This window comes from Schistocerca americana, chromosome 8 (genome assembly GCF_021461395.2).
Source record: "Schistocerca americana isolate TAMUIC-IGC-003095 chromosome 8, iqSchAmer2.1, whole genome shotgun sequence".
NCBI lineage: Eukaryota > Metazoa > Arthropoda > Insecta > Orthoptera > Acrididae > Schistocerca > Schistocerca americana.
This window is the reverse complement of record NC_060126.1, coordinates 519,463,466-519,483,575: the sequence shown is the minus strand read 5'-3', so window position 1 is coordinate 519,483,575 and position 20,110 is coordinate 519,463,466. Positions and strand designations below refer to the sequence as shown.

The 20,110-nt window shown below is 39.3% G+C and overlaps 1 protein-coding gene across 1 annotated transcript in view; it reads left to right on the top strand.

The window, feature by feature from the left end:
• LOC124545176 (fructose-bisphosphate aldolase-like) overlaps positions 1-20,110 on the top strand; it is a 60,540-nt gene that overhangs the window by 24,161 nt on the left and 16,269 nt on the right. The window contains exons 2-6 of the mRNA XM_047124015.1: positions 5,996-6,185; positions 9,997-10,192; positions 10,315-10,505; positions 14,012-14,240; positions 18,767-18,888. Of these exons, the coding sequence (XP_046979971.1) occupies positions 5,997-6,185; positions 9,997-10,192; positions 10,315-10,505; positions 14,012-14,240; positions 18,767-18,888 (927 nt within the window). The 5' untranslated portion in view covers position 5,996. The remainder of the gene's footprint in view (positions 1-5,995; positions 6,186-9,996; positions 10,193-10,314; positions 10,506-14,011; positions 14,241-18,766; positions 18,889-20,110) is intronic.

Below are 20,110 nucleotides of genomic sequence, written 5' to 3'. Positions count from 1 at the left end.
GCATAGTCTAAGCTTGTTTAAACAGTAGTTTTACTGACAACATGACTCGTGTATGTGATGTGATTTATATGTATTTGACGATGTTGGTGCTGATTCCGCATTTAACATTTGACAATGCCACTATGGCTGCAGTGCATTAGGACTTTGTTTTTATGAGACAAATCTGATGATGGTCATTAAAGACTGAAACCGGTACTCTGTTAAACAGAAAAGATTGTGACCATAGACGTAAATTAAAGGAAACATATTAAATCTCAAAGAGCTGTTACTCGGGCATCTTTAAGAATGTCTGACATCCCAATGTCCTGGAGCATATCCTGCACGAAGGCAATGCAAGCACCAGCTGTCCAAATTCCCAGTACTGGGATTTACCTGCCTCCAGTGACACGCTTGTTGTATTTGCATCTGGCTGGACGGAAACGTTCAACTACACAGGCTGGCCGTGGTGCTCCCTGAGCCCTGGGGCTGCTAGTGTTCAGCAGTGCATCAAATTCACCTTACCTCCTAGCAATTCTAGGCAGCCAATTAGCTCAGCTAGATATGCTTGTCATTATATTACACAGGATTTTAAAAGGGTTAGAACTGGTACTTTTTTTATGGATACTCAATAGTCTCCATTCATCTCCCAAAACATTATAAATAGTCCACACGCCCAGGTCTTGGCCCTTCCCACCAAGTATCATGTGAGTGCCCTCGAGTAGGTAGGGCACTTTCCCCATTTATAAATAATTCGATAGAACTGTGGGGCTGTGCTGCTTATATACACCTTAACAGAACACTGAGCTATTAGGCTGATACGTGGTCTGGGGTATACTGAGTCCTCTTGATATGTTCTTATCCATAGCAAATAACTAACTGTGTACTCCTTGCATATACGCAGGCTTATCACTTTTTAACACAAAAATGTTATGAAATACATAACTACAATACAAGAAACAAATACCTTTATCTTGAGATAAGAACAAAACTAAAAGTAACAGATCAGGGTCCTTATAAACTGATGAGCCAAAATATTACGACAACTTGCCTAACAGCTTGTTTGTCCATCTTTGGAATGAAATACATCTCTGATTCTGTGTATCAGGGATCCAACAGTTTGTTGGTAGGTTTGTGGAGGTACATGGCATTAGGTGTCTATGCACAGGTCATGTAATTCGCATAAATAATAGGCCGTTGATTTGGCTATGCGATTATGGTGCCCAATAGTGACCCAGATGGGTTCTATAGGATTTACATCAGGCAAATTTGTCACCAATACATCAACATGAGTTCACTATAATGATCCTCAATCCATTGTAGTATGGTTCTGTTTCTGAGACACGGACAATTATGCTGCCAAAAGGTGACATTGCTGTCAGTAAAGACCAGGATACAGGTTGGCTGGCAGCTTTTCTAGGAGCTCTTTGCGGTGTGGGGGAGTAGCCATGTATGTGAAAAACGGTATCCCATTTGAGTCAATTGATGTTTCAAAGTACTGCACTGAAAAGGTGTTTGAATGTTGTGCAGGTGTGGTTAAATTTAGTGGAGCTAAACTTCTTACTGTTGTTATTTATAGATCCCCAGACTCCGATTTCACAACATTTTTGCTAAAGCTAGAGGAGGTTCTTGGTTCACTTTATAGGAAATACAAAAAGTTAGTTATATGTGGTGACTTCAATATTAATTGTATAAGTGATTGTGCAAGGAAAAGGATGCTGGTAGACCTCCTTAATTCATATAATCTTATGCAAACCGTATTCTTTCCAACGAGAGTGCAAGGGAACAGTAGAACAACCATAGACAATATTTTTGTTCATTCGTCATTATTAGAAGGGCATTCTGTTAGCAAAAAGGTGAATGGCCTTTCAGATCATGATGCACAAATTTTAAGTCTAAAAGATTTTTGTGCTGCAACACATGTTAAATATAGTTACCAACTTTTTAGGAAAGCTGATCCAGTTGCTGAACAGACTTTTGTAAACCTTATCAAGGAACAAGAGTGGCAAGATGTTTATAGTGCTGATACAGTAGACGATAAATATAATGCTTTCCTCAAGACTTTTCTCGTGCTCTTTGAAAGTTGCTTTCCGTTAGAACGTTCAAAACAGGGTACTAGCACAAACAGGCAGCCTGGGTGGCTGACTAAAGGGATAAGAATATCTTGTAGAACAAAGTGGCAATTATATCAAAACGTTAGAAACAGTCAAAATCTAAATGCAGCAGCCCATTACAAACAGTATTGTAAGGTGCTTAAAAAAGTTATTAGGAAGGCAAAAAGTATGTGGTATGCAGATAGAATAGCTAAGTCTCAGGGTAAAATTAAAACCATATGGTCAGTCGTAAAGGAAGTGGCTGGTCTGCAGAGACAGGTCGAGAATATAGAATCAGTGCGTAGTGGGGATGTCCGTGTTACTGATAAGTCGCATATATGTACAGTACTTAATAATCACTTTCTGAATATAGCAGGTGAACTAAATAGAAACATAGTCCCAACAGGGAATCATATAGCGCTCGTAGAAAAAAGTGTTCCGAGACTGTTACCTGAAATGCTCCTCCATGATACTGACAAGAGGGAGATTGAGTTAATAATTAAATCACTAAAGACTAAGAACTCTCATGGATATGACGGGGTATCTAGCAGAATACTGAAGTATTGTTCCACGTATGTTAGGTCAGTACTTAGCCATATCTGTAACTTTTCCTTTAGGAGTGGTCGGTTTCCTGACCGATTAAAGTACTCGTTAGTGAAGCCACTTTATAAAAAGGGAGACAGGGATAATGTTGACAATTATAGACCTATTTCTATGCCATCGGTGTTTGCTAAAGTTATCGAGAGGGTTGTATATACAAGGTTACTGCAGCCTTTAAATTCACATAATTTGCTGTCAAATGTACAGTTTGGTTTTAGAAATGGCTTGACAACTGAAAATGCTATAGTCTCTTTTCTCTGTGAGATTTTGGACGGATTAAATAAAAGGTTGCGAACGTTAGGTGTTTTCTTTGATTTAACGAAGGCTTTTACTGTGTTGACCACAAAATATTACTGCAGAAGTTGGACCATTATGGAGTAAGGGGAGTAGCTTACAATTGGTTCGCCTCCTACTTTAAGAACAGAAAGCAGAAGGTAATCCTCCGCAATATTGAGAGTGGTAATGATGTTCAGTCCCAATGGGGCACTGTTAAATGGGGCGTTCCCCAAGGGTCGGTGCTGGGGCCACTGCTGTTTCTTATTTATGTAAATGATATGCCTTCTAGTATTACAGGTGATTCAAAAATATTTCTGTTTGCTGATGACTCCACCTTGGTAGTGAAGGATCTTGTGTGTAATATTGAAACATTATCAAATAATGTAGTTCATGATATAAGTTCATGGCTTGTGGAAAATAATTTGATGCTAAATCACAGTAAGACTCAGTTTTTACAGTTTCTAATCCACAATTCAACAAGAACTGACATTTTAATCAGACAGAATGGGCATGTTATAAGCGAGACGGAACAGTTCAAGTTCCTAGGCGTACGGATAGATAATAAGCTGTTGTGGAAAGCCCATGTTCAGGATCTTGTTCAGAAACTAAATGCCGTTTTATTTACCATTAGAACAGTATCTGAAATAAGTGACATTTCAACACGAAAAGTAGTATACTTCGCATATTTTCATACGCTTATGTCATATGGTATTATTTTTTGGGGTAATTCTTCTGATTCAAAAAGTGTATTTTTGGCTCAAAAACGGGCTGTTCGAGCTATGTATGGTGTAAGTTCGAAAACTTCTTGTCGACCCCTATTCAATAGTCTGGGAATTTTGACGTTGCCCTCACAGTATGTATTTTCTTTAATGTCGTTTGTTGTTAGCAATATTAGCTTATTCCCAAGAGTTAGCAGCTTTCACTCAGTTAATACTAGGCAGAAATCAAATCTGCATGTGGAATGCACTTCCTTGACTCTTGTGCAGAAAGGAGTGCAGTATTCTGCTGCATGCATTTTCAATAAGCTACCACAAGAACTCTAAAATCTTAGCAGTAGCCCAAACACTTTTAAGTCTAAACTGAAGAGTTTCCTCATGGCTCACTCCTTCTATTCTGTCGAGGAGCTCCTGGAAGAGCTAAAAAATTAAGCAAATTCCAGTGTTACATTCTTGATTTTCTTTATTTAAACTAACGACTTGTCGCCTGAATATGTTTCTTATATTTTGTTTTATCTGTTTCTACAATCGTGTAATAATTTCATGTATTGACTCGTTCCATGACCATGGAGACTTCTCCTAAATGTGGTCCCACGGAACAATAAATAAATAAATAAATAAATAAATAAATCAAGCATGAGCAGATGCGGTTGGTTTGCAGCTGTCAGCATGTTTTTGATTACTACCACAGGTCCCACGGAAGTGGAGGAGAATGTTTCCCATAGCACAATGCTGATTCCACGAGCCTGCTTCCATGGCGTGCTGCACGTTTGGAGCTGCCATTCACCTCGGTGAAGGCATTTGTGGAGACTACAATTGACCTAGTATAGCAAAAATTGTTTGTCACCTGGAGAGCCGGCATATTTCCATTGATCAAGGGTCGAATACTGATGGTCCCGTGGCCACTGCAGTACTAACTCACGATGTCATACGAGTCAACATATGAACACGTAGGGGTAGTCTACTGTGGAGCTTATTACTCAACATACTACAGTAATTGCGATGACACTCAGAGAAGCTAATGTCCTCTGGATGTAAGAGGTAGGTGCCTGCAAAGAGGCTGGACCATCAGGAGGCATCCTGGCAGTGTGCAGCATTGCATGGATGATGAACTGATGATGCCAGGTACTCCACAAAGGCACTGACTACAGCAGCTGGTGGCAGCCCACTATACAGGCTGAAGCCAGCACTACGGAACAGAATGAGGCGTGCTGAGACGTGCAGAATCACACTGTGGACTCAATGTGGTATCTGCCCACACAAGCAGTGGCGGGCAGCGAGGTGCCTAAACACACAAGTGAGCTCCAGGATAGCAGGTTGGCAGCAACTGAGGTAAGCCCACAGTTGGCCCAGTAATATGAGGGCACCAAGTCCACAGCACTGTCTCGGTGCAAACAGCAGGTTCATATCTAGCAGTGGCAGTGTCTGGAGGTGGTGACATATTGATCCATGTACACTCTTATTAGACTGTCGTAGGCCTCCATTGGGACTAGTGGCTGCTAGACTGCTATACCTTTGACTAGAAATCACGGGTATTTAAACAGATTTGGTACATCTTCATTTTACTGAAGCATCAGTTTCTGTAATGCAAGCTATGACACAACCGAGGCTCAGACCTGAAGCAATTAGATCAACCATGCTGCAGTGGTTTTGCTGTTATGTTGCATCAATGCTGTTATGCCTTTGGCGCCTTTGCTTGGCTGGTGTAGCATGTGGTACCCATCTTGATGCCTTGGAGATATGCAGTAATTGTAATTTCAGCAGGTAGCCTCTGATGTAACTGCATCTGGTTCACTTCAGTCTAATCTACTTTCACAGCCTCTTGCATTAATTGGGGCAGCGTCACGATTTTATTTAGTCACGTCAAGAAACAGTTATTACACTACAGTTTGATAACTAAAGGCAAAAAGAAATGTAAGTAAAAAAGACTCCCCTTCATTTATTTCATTACTGTCCATTGTTGCCAACAATCTATGTGTGTATTGTCAGTCACACCTCCCCTTGTCTCTGACTTCTCTACTATATGTTTCTATCTCTTTTAATAGCTTTCATATCCTACTTCATTCATTGTTGGCATTTCCGTTAAGATTTCCCATTCACCCAGTCATATCTCATTTCCTGTGTGGCTGCCCCATCTAATTATTAGTTCCATTTCACCTGCATCTTTCCTCAATTTTATCAGAAGAAGGAACCTCTCATTTTGCAAGCCACCTTTTCTGTGAGCTTTTATTCGTGTGGACATTTGCAGTTGATCGACAGATAGATTTTATTGTTATATTCCAGCTTAAGAATCTGCTTTACTAATCTGACTGAAAATGTGTGATTCCATTTCAGAATGCCTACTAACTTCAACTATCCACCACCTGAACTGCGGAAGGAGCTGCAGCAGATTGCTGATGCTCTTGTGGCACCTGGAAAGGGCATCCTCGCTGCTGATGAGGGACCCCCAACCCTTGCAGCACGCTTTGCTAATGCCACCACTGGCTTTGAGAACACAGAGGACAATAGACGGCGTTACAGGCAGGTCAGTCTTGTGAATAGTAGAATTAATTTCATTTATGTCAAAAGAACGCTAATTCTGTAAATAGAGGACAAAATGAATGTGATAAAACTAACAGCAAAGCAACTAAATAAAAAATCTTTGGTTCCATCACTTATATTAGCAGCTCCTTAACTTTGTTAATGTATATTCTGATCTATTATGTATTACTTCATGATAGGATCAATGGAACACAGCAAATCAGTTATTCCATTGAAAATTGTCAGACTACAGTAGTTATTTATAAATTCTACAGAAATGCAGATTTATTTACAATAAATGTTTTCACTGGTCAGGTGGACAACAGTATTTTTCAGTTCTTGAAACTAATCACCCAAATAATTTGTAGATAGGACTAATGAGACACATTTTTTAAAATTTCTATTGAATGTTTTAAATCTATCAGCAGCTTGTTATAGATACTTCAAGAGAATGCTGGATACTGCTCTGAATCATAGATGGCAAGGTCATTTTTATGTAGAAATTGTTTAATCATTTTTGGTTTTGCTTTTGTCACTCTCTTATGCCTGACTCCATAGCTTAATATACACTGAAGAGCCAAATAAACTGGTACACCTGCCTAATATTGTGTAGGGCCCCCACGAGTACGCAGAAGTGCCACAACATGACGTGGCACGGGCTCGACTAATATCTGAAGTTGTGCTGGATGGAATTGACACCATGAATCCTTCAAGGCTGTCCATAAATCTGTAAGTGTATGAGAGGGTGGAGTGCATGAGTAGACAGCAAACTATTAGGATTAAATAGTGATAAAATTCTACACTGAAGTGCCAAAGAAACTGGTATAGGCATGCGTATTCAGATATAGAGATATGTAAACAGGCAGAATACGATGCCACAGTCAGCAACGCTTATATAACACAAGTGTTTGGCGCAGTCGTTAGGTTGGTTACTGCTGCTACAATGGTAGGTTATCAAGATTTAAGTGAGTCTGAATGTAGTGTTATAGTTGGCACATGAGTGATGGGACACAGCATCTCTGAGATAGTGGTGAAGTGGGGATTTTCCCATATGACCATTTTACGAGTGTACCATGAATATCAGAAATCTGGTAAAACATCAAATCTCTGATATCGCTGTGGCTGGAAACAGATCCTGCAAGACTGAGGCCAACAACCACCGAATAGAATTGTTCAGCATGACAGAAATGCAATCCTTCCACATATTGCTGCAGATTTCAATGCTGGCCCATCAACAAGTGTCAGCATCAATATGGGCTTTTGGAGCTGAAGGTCCACTCGTGTACCCTTGATGACTGCACAACACAAGGCTTTATGTCTCTTCTGGGCCTGACAACACCGACATTGGGCTGTTAATGTCTGGAAACATGTTGCCTGGTGAGACAAGTCTTGCTTCAAATTGTATTGAGCAGGTGGAAGTGTGCAAGTATGAAGACATCTTTATGAATCCATGGACCATGCGTATCAGCTGGGTAAGGTTTAAGCTGGTGGAGGCTCTGTAATGATGTGGGGCATGTGCAGCTCGAGTGATATGGGACCCCTGATATGTCTAGATACGATTCTGACAGGTGACAAGCATGTAAGCATCCTGTCTGATCTGACTTTGGCAATTCCAGCAGGACAGTGCGACACCCCACACATCCAGAATTGCTACAGAGTGGCTCCAGGTACACTCTTCTGAGTTTAAACACTTGCACTGGCCACCAAACTCCCCAGACATGAACAGTATTGATCATGTCTGGAATGACTTGCAACATGCTGTTCAGAAGATATCTCCACCCCCTCGTACTCTTACGGATTTATGAATGGCCCTGTAGGATTCGTGGTGTCAGTTCCCTCCAGCACTACTTCAGACATTAGTCAAGTCTGTGTCGTGTCTTCTTGCGGCACTTCTGCATGCTCGCGGAGGCCCTACACGAGAAGCAGTCTGGGTGGTGGGGGCGAGGAGGAGGGAGGGGACAGCATGGTGGGATGGGGATAGTATAAAGATTTGCTTGTGGGAGCATGCAGGGACATATTAGGAACAGGGCAGGGCAGTTAGATGCAGTTGGGAGGTTACACGGGGTGAGAGGGCAGGAGAGTGGAAGCGGAGACAAGTAGAGGATGTGGGGGGAGAGAAGATTAGTGGGTGCATTGTTGAAATAGAAGGCTGTTTGTGCTGGAATGGGGGCAGGAAAGAGGACAGGTGTGTGAAGGACAGGGACTAACAAAGATTGAGGCCAGGACGTTATGGGAATGTAGGATATATACTAAGGGAGAGTTCCTATCTGTGCAGTTCAGAGGGGCTGGTGTTGATAGGAAGGATTCAGATGGTGCAGGTTGTGAAGTAGTCATTGAAGTGAAGAATGGTGTGTTGGGCAGCATCTCAGAAACTGGATGGTCCGGCTGTCTCTTGGCCACAGTTTGTCAGTAGCTACTCATACTGACAGACAGCTTGTTGGTTGTCACATAGAATGCAGCTCAATTGTTACTGCTTAGTTTATGGTACAACTAAGCTATAAACTATTGTCTTTATTGGTTGTTAGTTTTACCAGTACAATGATTCTTCCACACTGTCATTGTGGAGGGGATACGGGTGGCATGTACCCTGCTGTAAGTCCTGGGAGCCCTTGCCATCTCCTTCTCATACTGACATGTCACCTCTTGAATCACGGTTACCTCTACTATGTTCTGGTAACTGAGAGACTAATAATGTCATAGTTAAGTCCCATTAATCTACATCCATTCATTCATGTCTATTGACTGTGACACTGCACAGACCATCTGCATGATTTTGTGTGCAACATTTTTTATGAAGATGTTACTTTGCCATTGCTCTTATGTTAATTAATTCCATTAAACAATCCTTAGAATTCATTGCTAGCAGGTAATTTCCTCAGTCAAAAGATAGTTTGTGGTTAGAAAATACTGCTATTCTGTTCTCATCAAGAATATAGGCAATATATTAAATAATTGTCTCATAATTTTTATCTATCATTCTTTTGTCTAGTACCATGGTTTTCTCCTGACAAAGAAGACATTTTTGCTCCTGTGCTATTCATCTAGGGCACGAATAATACACCAAGATCCTTCCTATTGTGATTCTTTTCATGAGTACTGTCTGGCCTTCTGCACTAATACCTGGCCATTTTAAACTGTTCTCTACATGAGGAATTTAGACACAGCTTTGCCTTCCAGTAGTAATGATCTGCCCCTTAGCACTCTCACAGTCTGATAGCTATACCTGCTGGTGCATTCTTTCAGTAGTTCCTAATGTAACATGGACTTGCTCACATTGCTGCTGAATTACCAACACTAGTTGATAGATTAGGACTTATAAATACTTACTGTTTTCTGTGATCAGTTTCTGGAATGAAACTTAAGCCATTTGGTGGGTCCTCGGTTTCATCCCACATTTTATGTCTCCTCAAAGCTTCATTCTTCATTCACTTTTTCTTTTTCTTTTATAGTTCTTATCACTGTACCATTCCTCATGAGATGACTATAAGATCAGTTTTGAGTTGTAGTTGTGGGAGCTCTTTCTCCAAACCATGTTTATGTTCTAAGTGTTTTACACAACTATTCTGTGTACAATAAAGTACACAAGGAAAACATGTTAAATACATAATTACAGAAATAGAGTCATGGCTGAAACATAGGCACACAGAAAGGTAATTGCTTTAATGCATAGAGAGTGATCCATCATAAATTTTCTGTCTCACTATTTGATCTTTGTGGGAACTCTTTGATAATGAAGATATTTTCTAACTTAACTTAATGAATGAGCAATGCCAGATTCCTTTGTCTGTAACATGCTGTTCTTTTTGTGTCTCCAGCTGCTGTTCACAACAGATCTTTCGATAGGTGATTACGTTGCAGGAGTTATTCTGACTCATGAAACACTGTACCAGAAGGCTGATGATGGAACTCCTTTTGTTGAGCTGCTCAGAAAACGTAACATAATTCCAGGCATCAATCTTGATAAAGGACATGTTCAGCTGTTTGGTACAGAAAATGAGTGCACTACACAGGGTAAGATTAATACTAAATATGTGATAACTCTTTACAGTCCTTTTTCTACAATGTCAGTGGGGTATTTTGTTAATATGCTTTTGAACAAGTCATGTGTTGATGTATATTGTTACTTACCTCAGGACTGGATGATCTGGCAAAGAGGTGTGAACAATATAAAAAGGATGGTTGCCATTTTGCCAAGTGGCGCTGTGCTCTAAGAATTGGCCGTGGTACGCCTTCTTCACTAGCTGTCAAAGAAAATGCAAATGTACTGGCCCGTTATGCCTCCATCTGCCAAGCTAATGGCATTGTACCAATTGTGGAACCTGAGGTAAGTCCTCGTGTTACTCTTAAGGACAGTATATGAAATGAAAGGAGAACAAATGACATTGGGTTTGGAGCATTTTAATCTATTTTAATTTTCCCTCCTTGAACAAAATAATTTTCTATGAGCAGTTATATAATGCATTACCAAACATGCAATATTTTTAAATCAGTGAAATACTGCTGACTTTAAGATATTGGACTTGTATCTGGAAGGAGTGAGATTTGAAGTCCTGTTTAGTCATTTCAAATAGTTTTCCTGTGACTTCTCTACAACACTGCTGGCTAATGCTTTACTACGTGACTGTAGCTATTTCCATATCTTTGCTGAGTGCACTATTGCTCAGTCATTAAGACTTATTCTTTTAATGGTACTTAGTAGATGTATGAAAATTCCATACTTCATTAAAGAAGAAGAAGGAAAAAATTCACCAAACATACACTTGACATTTCTGAAAGAAACTTATGAAACATTTTTGCTGATGTCATATGCCAGTGCAGTAAAGGAGTGTAATATTCGTGAAGAAGGTCATTTTCTGCCACTATTTCCCAAGAAACAAAATTTAAGTAATTAAGTATTATTTTCATCGTAGTGACAAAAGGATATAAACAAAAGATGTGTACAAATCAGTTTTACACATGTTACAGCAAGGAGTTTCTGGCATTTTACATTTACAAAATCAGATGTATTATACACAGCACTAAAGTGCATGGCAGAAGGTATGTCCCATTGTACCAGTTATTACAGTTTCTCCCCATTCCATTCACATATTTTGCATGGGTAGAATGATTGTCTGAATGCCCCTGTGTATGCTGTAATTATTCTAATCTTATTATCATGATCCCTACAAGAGTGGTATGTAAGGTGGTGTAATATATTCTTAGAGTTATCAATTAAAAGCCAGTTCTTGAAATTGTACTAGCAGATTTTCTCAGGATAGTTTATGTCTATCTTCAAGAGTTTGCCAGTTCAATTTCTTCAGTATCTCTGTGACACTCTTCCACAGACCAAACAAACCTGTGATCATTTGTGCTGCACTTCTGTGTACATGTTCCATGTTCCCTGTTAGTTATAATTGGTTTGGTTCCCACACATTTGAGCAATATTTTATAACTGGTTCCACAAGTGATTTGTAAACAATCTCCTTTGTAGACTGACTGCACTTTCCCAGTATTCTACCAATAAACCAACTTTTGTTTTTTGAAGTGCACAGTTTTACATTTTTGAACATTTAAATCATGTTACCAATCCTTGCAGCACGTTGAAATCAACATCTACATCTATGTCTACATGGTTACTCTGCAATTCACACTTAAGTGCCTGGCTGAGGATTCATCAGATCATTTTCATACTACTCCTCTACCATTCCATTCTCGAATGGCGAGTGGGAAAGAGGAACACCTAAATCTTTCCATTTGAGCTCTGATTTCTCTTATTTTATTATGATGATCATTTCTCCCTATGTAAGTGGGTGTCAACAAAATATTTTCGCATTCGGTAGAGAAAGTTGGTGATTGAAATTTCGTAACTAGATCTCGCCGCAAAGAAAACTGCCCTTGTTTCAGTGACTGCCACCCAAACTAGTGTATCATATCAGTGACACTCTCACCCCTACTGCACAATAACACGAAACGAGCTGCCCTTCTTTGCACTTTTTTTGATGTCCTCTGTCAATCCTACCTGGTAAGGATCCCACACCATGCAGCAATATTCCAGCAGAGGACAGACAAGATTGATTAAGGCTGTGTCTTTAGTGGGTTTGTCGCATCTTCTAAGTGTTCTGCCAACAAAGCAGTCTTTGTTTCACTTTCCCCACAATATTATCTATGTGGTCTTTCCAATTTAAGTTGCTCATAATTGTAATTCCTAGGTATTTAGTTGAATTGGCAGCCCTTGGATTTGTGCGATTTATAGTAAACCCAACATTTATAGGATTTCTTTTAGTACCCATGTGGGTCTATCAAGATCTGACCGCATACTTGTGCAGCTTCTTTCAGACAGTACTTCATTACAGATAACTACATCACCTCCAAAAAGTCTGAGGTTACTATTAATATTGTATTCAAGCTCATTAATATACAACATGAACAGCACGGATCCCAACACACTTCCCTGGGGCCCACCCATTGTTACTTCTACATCAGACGATGACTCTCCATCCCAAATAACACGCTGCATATTCCCTAGCAAAAAGTCTTTAATCCAGTCACAAATTTCACTTAAAATGCCATATGATTGTGCTTTTACAATAAGTGTAAGTTTAGCACTGAGTCAAATGCTTTTTGGACATAAAGAAATACTGCATCTACCTGACTGCCTTGACTGAAAGCTTTCAGTATCTCATGAAAAAGAGAGCGAGTTTGGTTTCACATGATTGATGTTTTCGGAATCCATGTTGTTTGGCATGCTGGTTCTGTTTGAGATACCTCATTATGTTTGAGGTTAGAATATGTTCTAAGATTATACAACAAATCTATGTCAAGGATATTGGATGTAGTTTTGTGGATCACTTCTACAAAACTACTCTTCTTGTCAATGAATGTGACCTGTGATTTTTCCAATAACTGGGTCAAATTTTTTATTTGCAGAATCTCTAATATATTATAGTTAGAAGAGGGGCTAACTCAGGTGCAAATTCCGTATACAGTCTGATAAGGATTCCAATGATCCCTGGAGGTTTGTTCAGTTTTAAGGATTTCATCTGTTTGCCAATGCCATTGACAGTAATACTTATTTCATTCATCTTTTCAGAGGTATGGGGGTTTAACTGGACAGTTCTCCTGGGTTTTCCTCTGCAAAGGAACATTTGAAAACTGAGTTACGCATTTCAGCTTTTGCTTTGCTACCCTCAGTTTCAGTTCCTGTCTCATTCGCTAGTGACTGGACACTGCCTTTAGTGCCACTGAGAGCTTTTATATACAACAAGAGTTTCTTTGGGTTTTCTGAAATATCACTTGGCAATAATCTGCCACAGAAGTCATTGATAGCAGAGTTCATAGTCAAGTAGAACTTTTTGGATGACAACGTTCCTCCCTTTGTCAGTTTAATTTCAATCACTTCAGTTAAAATGTGGATCATAGGTAGAAGATTTCATGCCTATGTATATATGTTAAAATATTTAAATATCTTCTGGCATTAAATTCCACTGTCTGAATTGTGTTGGACTATGGTAAGAAAATGTTTAAATTTTTTTTCATCGTGTGTAGACACAAAATATTCTACCTGAATAATTATGCTCCCTCAGGACTCAAAAAAGAAAAAAAGGATCAGAATTATTTCCAAGTGTTGCAGTGCTTTAAGTTATTTTATTAAGAATTATGATTGCTGTATAAAAGGAACATTAATTAGCTGCTATGTCATGTGACTTAACAATTAGTAAAGTGTAATATCATCTTGTTAAAGATAATTTAACTTTAACATGCAGTAAGATGATTTTCAGAAAGCCATGATTTAACACATGAATACAATCTATACTTGTCCTTTTTATTCCATAACTATCTTTAACCCTTTAGGTGGAGCCATATGGTGATCATGACTTGGAAACATGTCAGAAGGCAACTGAAACTGTTCTGGCAGCCGTGTACAAGGCACTCAATGACCATCATGTGTTTCTGGAGGGCACTGTTCTGAAAGCTAACATGGTAACACCAGGCGAATCATCTTCAAAGAAGTCTTCACCAGAGGAGATTGCACGGGCCACTGTGACAGCCCTGAATCGTACAGTGCCTGCTGCTGTAGCGGGTCTGTTCTTGTGATGTCTGTCATTTGGCTTTAGCAACTAGTTCTTAAATTGCAGACATTACAAGTATTTGTATTATTAATCAACCAAGATATTTTATATGGAAAACAGTGGTGAATAAGGAAATAAATTAAAACCAGTTTAATGCATGGGAAGTATTTGGAAATAAAAAGTGGTGCCCAGCAGCTTATGTCTCAAATTAGATTGACATTTGCAGTACTGTGGTCTGATAACCCATTTGCTACCACTTTTACATCTAAATATTGTTGAAGATTGCTGAGTCTAAACACAAAGTCTCAGTGGTTGTTGCACTACCAGGAACTGTATTGTGGAAAATAATTGAAAGCTGAACATTAACAACTCTAGTTGTTCTATATCATCACTATCATAATACACAAAGCTTCTAAAGCTGATTTGATCAACACTGCAGGGATTTTAACCTGTTGTAACATTCTCCTGACAACCTCAGTAGCCTATACGTTGCAAGGGGTACTGTTTCCTACATTTGTAAGTCCACTAAGTGAGATAGTTTTAAAAAGAATGAATGATACGAGTAATGGCACTTGGCTGTAACGTTTGTTTTTGTTCCTTCCCTTTCATTAGTTCTGAAAACTTTGAATGCTACAATTCTTTCCATGCTACAACCAGTTAAGACTGATATTTCCAGATTACTTGATCTTGCCTTCTTTATCTTTCTTTTCTCCTGCTATTCTTTCCAGTGGTGTAGCAGTGTGATAGATTCATTTTCAACAACACAGGCATTGTCTATCACTGATGTTCCACAAGAAGTAACATGAAGTGATGGAAATAGAATAACCCAGACCTGATGGCCTCTGACAGTGTCCTTTCTTTTTGTATTCCTATCAATGAAACATGATGTGTGGAAGGATGGATGAATGAATAGATGAATGGAGCTGGCAAATTAGAGTGTTTGAGGTGAAACTGCTACAATCACTGTCGCCATTGTATTATAAATTGCAAACACAAAACTGATGAAATAACCAAAATTAAGTACACAATATTTTTTGAAAATATTGAAATTGTGTCAGTAATTATTATTTTTATCTTGTGTCTTACAGTTTAGCTATAGGTGTTGTGGTTGCACTGATACTTTTTTTTTGGGTTAATTTCTGTCATTAAAAACCATACATACAACAACTTACTATTGTATGTAAAATAATTTTTTCAGGCATGTTAAACCATGCAAGTATATTAGGTATGAACAGTCATTCTTCACCTTCCATATCCCATTCTTCTTTTTCAGTTTCCATTCACATAATCATACCCAACTGGTGTTTCGTCTTAAGCCTTCCCCCCCCCCCTCCCCCCCCCTCCCCCCTTTTCCAATCTCTTTATCTCACCTCATTCTAACATAACCAATCATTTTATATGATATCAAATGCACAAGCTGTTTACTCTTCCCATTTTGCAGTTAATATTCCTTCTTTAAGCCTCTCCTTTTTTTCTTGATTTATATATCTGATTTTTAAACACTTTTGTCTAGTCTTCTGAAGTCAACTGCCGTATTTGCTAAAATATATTTCTAAATTGTCTGTTGCTGCACTACACTGATGGTTTTCCATTTGTAATCTGTACATGATGTTTCCTCCTTAAAACCAGATAAAATGGCAAATTGATTGTCACAAAGGAATTGTGCTGGGAAACAGTAGCAATATGATGGATCGAGATGCTCGATATTCTGTCCAGACATCCTAATTTTGAGTTTATCGTAGTTTTCCTAAATCTTTTCAGTCAAATAGTGGGTCTTTGACAGTGTGCTAGTCACTAATAATAAAATTAGTTTCAAATAAAGTGTGACTTACACAACCGCAGTACAAGACTCAGAAAAAACTCTCCTCTGAAGAGGAGGGAGGTGCAGAAGTATGAGGTCCCCAGTAGGCAGTGTAAGCTGGTCCCCCAAGAGAGTATGCTGTAAGCCAAATTGACAGATCAAAAGAGAAGAAATGCTCCCTGAGAAGCGTCCTTAGGAGTCACGGAGGCCACGAAATATTGTTCCAGCCAGTCAAGGCATCATCGAAGACCCAAAGCGGTGGTAGCTGTAGCATCCACATTTCAGACGGGGCACTGGCTGGGTGGGTGAGCCACTGCAGCAGAAGCTCCGCGATGTGCTGCACGGTCTTGGTGTTGCACTGCATAGCTTGTAATAGGGGAAACAGCACCAAAACAACTGAAGGTGCTGTGCTGTGCTGTAGTGAGAAGGTAAGGAAAAAATGTGGGCCACAGCCCAATACAATACACCAAAACAGGCTACCCTGTGCGAGCACCAAGTCTGTCACTGGGGGATGCAACCCCATCTTTTCACCAGTTTCATGTTCATAATCAAGTGGAAATGACATACTGCTAGATAATGAGCCCAGGTAGTTCTTGTATGCTGACTTTATTAAGTCAATGAACAACATAAACAGTAGTCCTTAATTGATGCAGGCTTAGAGTTCATCACTGTACCCAGCAATGGTTGTAGGTGGCTGCAGTGAGTGGTAGAATGGAGTCCCATAGAGTGGAGAGCTCGGAGGTGATAACAGGGGTGATTTCCCACAAAGCAATGCGGAGGAGGTACTTGGTAATGGCCGAGAGGTCTGACATACAGCCCGTTATGTGCTCCTCGGTCTTCGGTCGAGGGGGAAGTCGGCATTAGTTGATGTCCCGAGAGGGGATAGTTTGATGTCGGAGGTGACATCCTGTGAGGTGGGCGTAAGCAGTTTGACATGCAGCTGGCAAAATCCTCCCTCCATATTGAGGGAGCAGGGATGATCAGCGCTTGGCCACAGAGTGATTCCCAATGTCGACTGCCACAGAATGACCTGTGTAGCCAGGCTGTGTATGAATACAGGGACCAGCACTTGGAGGTACATGACTGGCAGCAGCAATGTAGTGCCAGTGGGAGTACCTCCAGTGGTAAGGCCCACACCGCCAGCAACCATAGTGACTTGTGAAGACTGGAAGGAAAGCAATCTTACATGTTTATGTGTACAGCAAATTTTTTACTTCTGATCTCCAGAGCCCACATAGCAAATGGGCACGGAAGGCAGCCACTTATGGTACATGGCTGTATGAGTAGTGGTTGGACTGCAGGCATTAGTCATATGATACAGGAAGCTTCCTTTACAAATTTTGCCTAACACATTTCCAAATATTATTTGTATCTGTAATACAAACTGTTCCTTGATGTTTTGTGCTCTCTCTCTCTCTCTCTCTCTCTCTCTCTCTCTCTCTCTCTCTCTTTCTTTCTTTCTTTCTTTCTTTTGTGTGTGTGTGTGTGTGTGTGTGTGTGTGTGTGTGTGTGTGTGTGTGTGTGGTGAATACATTGGTTAAAAGGGGAATTTTTAAGGCAAAAGTACACATTATAGGAATACAGAATTTCATTTTCTTTTTCATACCATGATCATGTACATTCAAATATTTGCTGATATTAGAAATATTAATTTTAACAAATTTACACATTTCTGATTTTTAAAGAGGCCAGAATAACTGATTTTGATAAGAAAGGTCTGTAGTTGTCTGCTGGCTTAGTACTGTGCATTACCCTGATGGCTCTCGTCTAAGTAAGGGAACTGTCTGAGCTAATGGAGAGTCTCCCCAGAATATGATACACTGTTGCACTATACTATGACACTGTGCATAGTTTAACCACTTTTCAAGACACTGTCCATTCCATTCAACTGTTCTTCCAGTTCTTTGACCATCTCTGACAGAATTATAATGTCGTCACTAAACTTCAAAGCTTTTACTCTTCTCCATGAACTTTAATTCGATTTCCAAATTTTTCCTCAGTTTCCTTTGCTGCTTGCTCTATGTTACTAACACATGAGATAGTCAGTTGCCAATAGTTAATTACTAATGCAGGAAACAGAATGTTTCTGGCAGTGGTAATAATAGTGGTATTTATTTATCAGTGAATAAATTTTACACATTGGTATTAGACACATAAAGCTGTACACAAACATGTAAGCATATTACAACAATATTTATACTGCATTTATATTCAGATATCATTTACATTTATTGCCCAAACACACAGAGATATATTTGTTGATTCGTGCATCATGAATCATCCGTCACTTCAGTCGCACATCACTCACTACAGTCACTTCAACTCTTCCTTTAAATGCCTTGCTTGAGTAGTCATTTGTTTGCTTGAAAATAATTAATGCAAAGATAAGAATGAGCAGCAGAAAAATCCCTATTGAAAATAAAAATAAAAATAAAAAGTGCAGTGTGTGCGTTTTGTCTGCATGTGTACTTTATTCAATAAATATGTTTCTCTTAGTAAAAACATTTTCTCTAAAAACTAAATATATTTTATGTTTTATAGTGAGACTTATGATAAGTAATGGTTTCCTTTATTTTGAAATGTATTTATCGTTTTTGTACTTTCCTCTGTTGAGTTTGCTTTTGACAGCTGCCTTCCTTTGCTAATAAACTACTTAATGGATGTTTGAGAGAGAGCCTGCATGCTGTGACAAATGTTTCTCTGTAAATGAAGTTGTACATTGATGGTGTTTTGCAGGTATTGCATTCCTGTCTGGTGGACAGTCGGAGGAAGAGTCATCTGTGAACCTCAATGCAATCAATAAGTTCCCAGGGAAGAAGCCTTGGCCACTGACATTCAGCTATGGCAGAGCCCTGCAGGTAAGAATCAGCTTGTCTGCTCACTTCTTGATGGAGTAAGTCTGAAGTGATATGTGCTTGTAAGTTCTTAGAAATTTTGAAACATAGAATACAATGTTGTAACTATGGCTGTGTTAGTTGAGAAACCTTAGAATATAACTGAAGAAGTGATAATTATTGTTGTTAAGGTCTTCAATTGGAGGAATGAGTTGATTCTGCCCTATGTGCTCATGTATCCAGTGCAAGCCTTTTCATTTCTGCAGAACTACTGCAACCTACAATCAAATAAACCTCCTAATTGTAGCCAAGCCTTAAACTCCCTATATAATTTTTACTCCACCCTATTATTCCTCTACAGCCAAATTGACTATTCCTTTATGTCTCAGGAGGTGTCCTATCAGCTGATCCCTTCTTTTAGTCAAGTTGTGACATAAATCTTTTCTTGTAATTTCGATTCAGTACCCTTTCATCAAAAATTTTAACATAGAAAGTATTCACATGTTTCTGAATGTTACTTGTCTGACAGTAAGACAGTATTTCAAATCTCCTACAAACTATATTCCCTCATAAGTACTCTGTAGTTAGTAGGTACCTGTTTTGAATTGGTATCATCAGTATTTTTGGTAACTGCCTACACAGCCGAATGGTTAGTGTCTCTGTCTTTGTCTTTGACATGGTAGCACCCACATTAAATTCCCATTACCTACTAAGATTTTTCAAAGGTAGAGGGGTCTGGAACAGGATCTACTTAGCCTCATGAAGCCAGATGAGCAGCAGCTTGAATAAAGAAGCGACAGCAGCATCAGCATTCATCTACTGGCGCTAATGGCTGGAGGGATTCATGACAAGCTGACCACATGTCCCAGAATCATAGATTGCTCCATGTTCTGCCTTGTAGGCAGCAAGTCGGAATGTGCCTGAGGTCTAATCCTTGAGTGGTGGTTACATTTACCATATGTTTGGTAATTAATGTAATGTCTTTTTAATATTTTTGAGTTTTATTTTTTAAGAAATTGTGCTTTGTTTTCTTCACATCCCCATGAAAATCAGATGAGTTACCCCACCTTGCCCCAGCCTCTACTCTGATCCTGGGTGTGCTCTCATAAATGGAACAGGGAATGGACTGGAATGGAAGACATAATTATGACTATAATGAAAATGAAATGGAGATTGGTTGGACTTGTAGCCAGGTGAATGGATGATTGCTGGGTGTAGAAAATTCCATTTTGTATTCAAAGACATA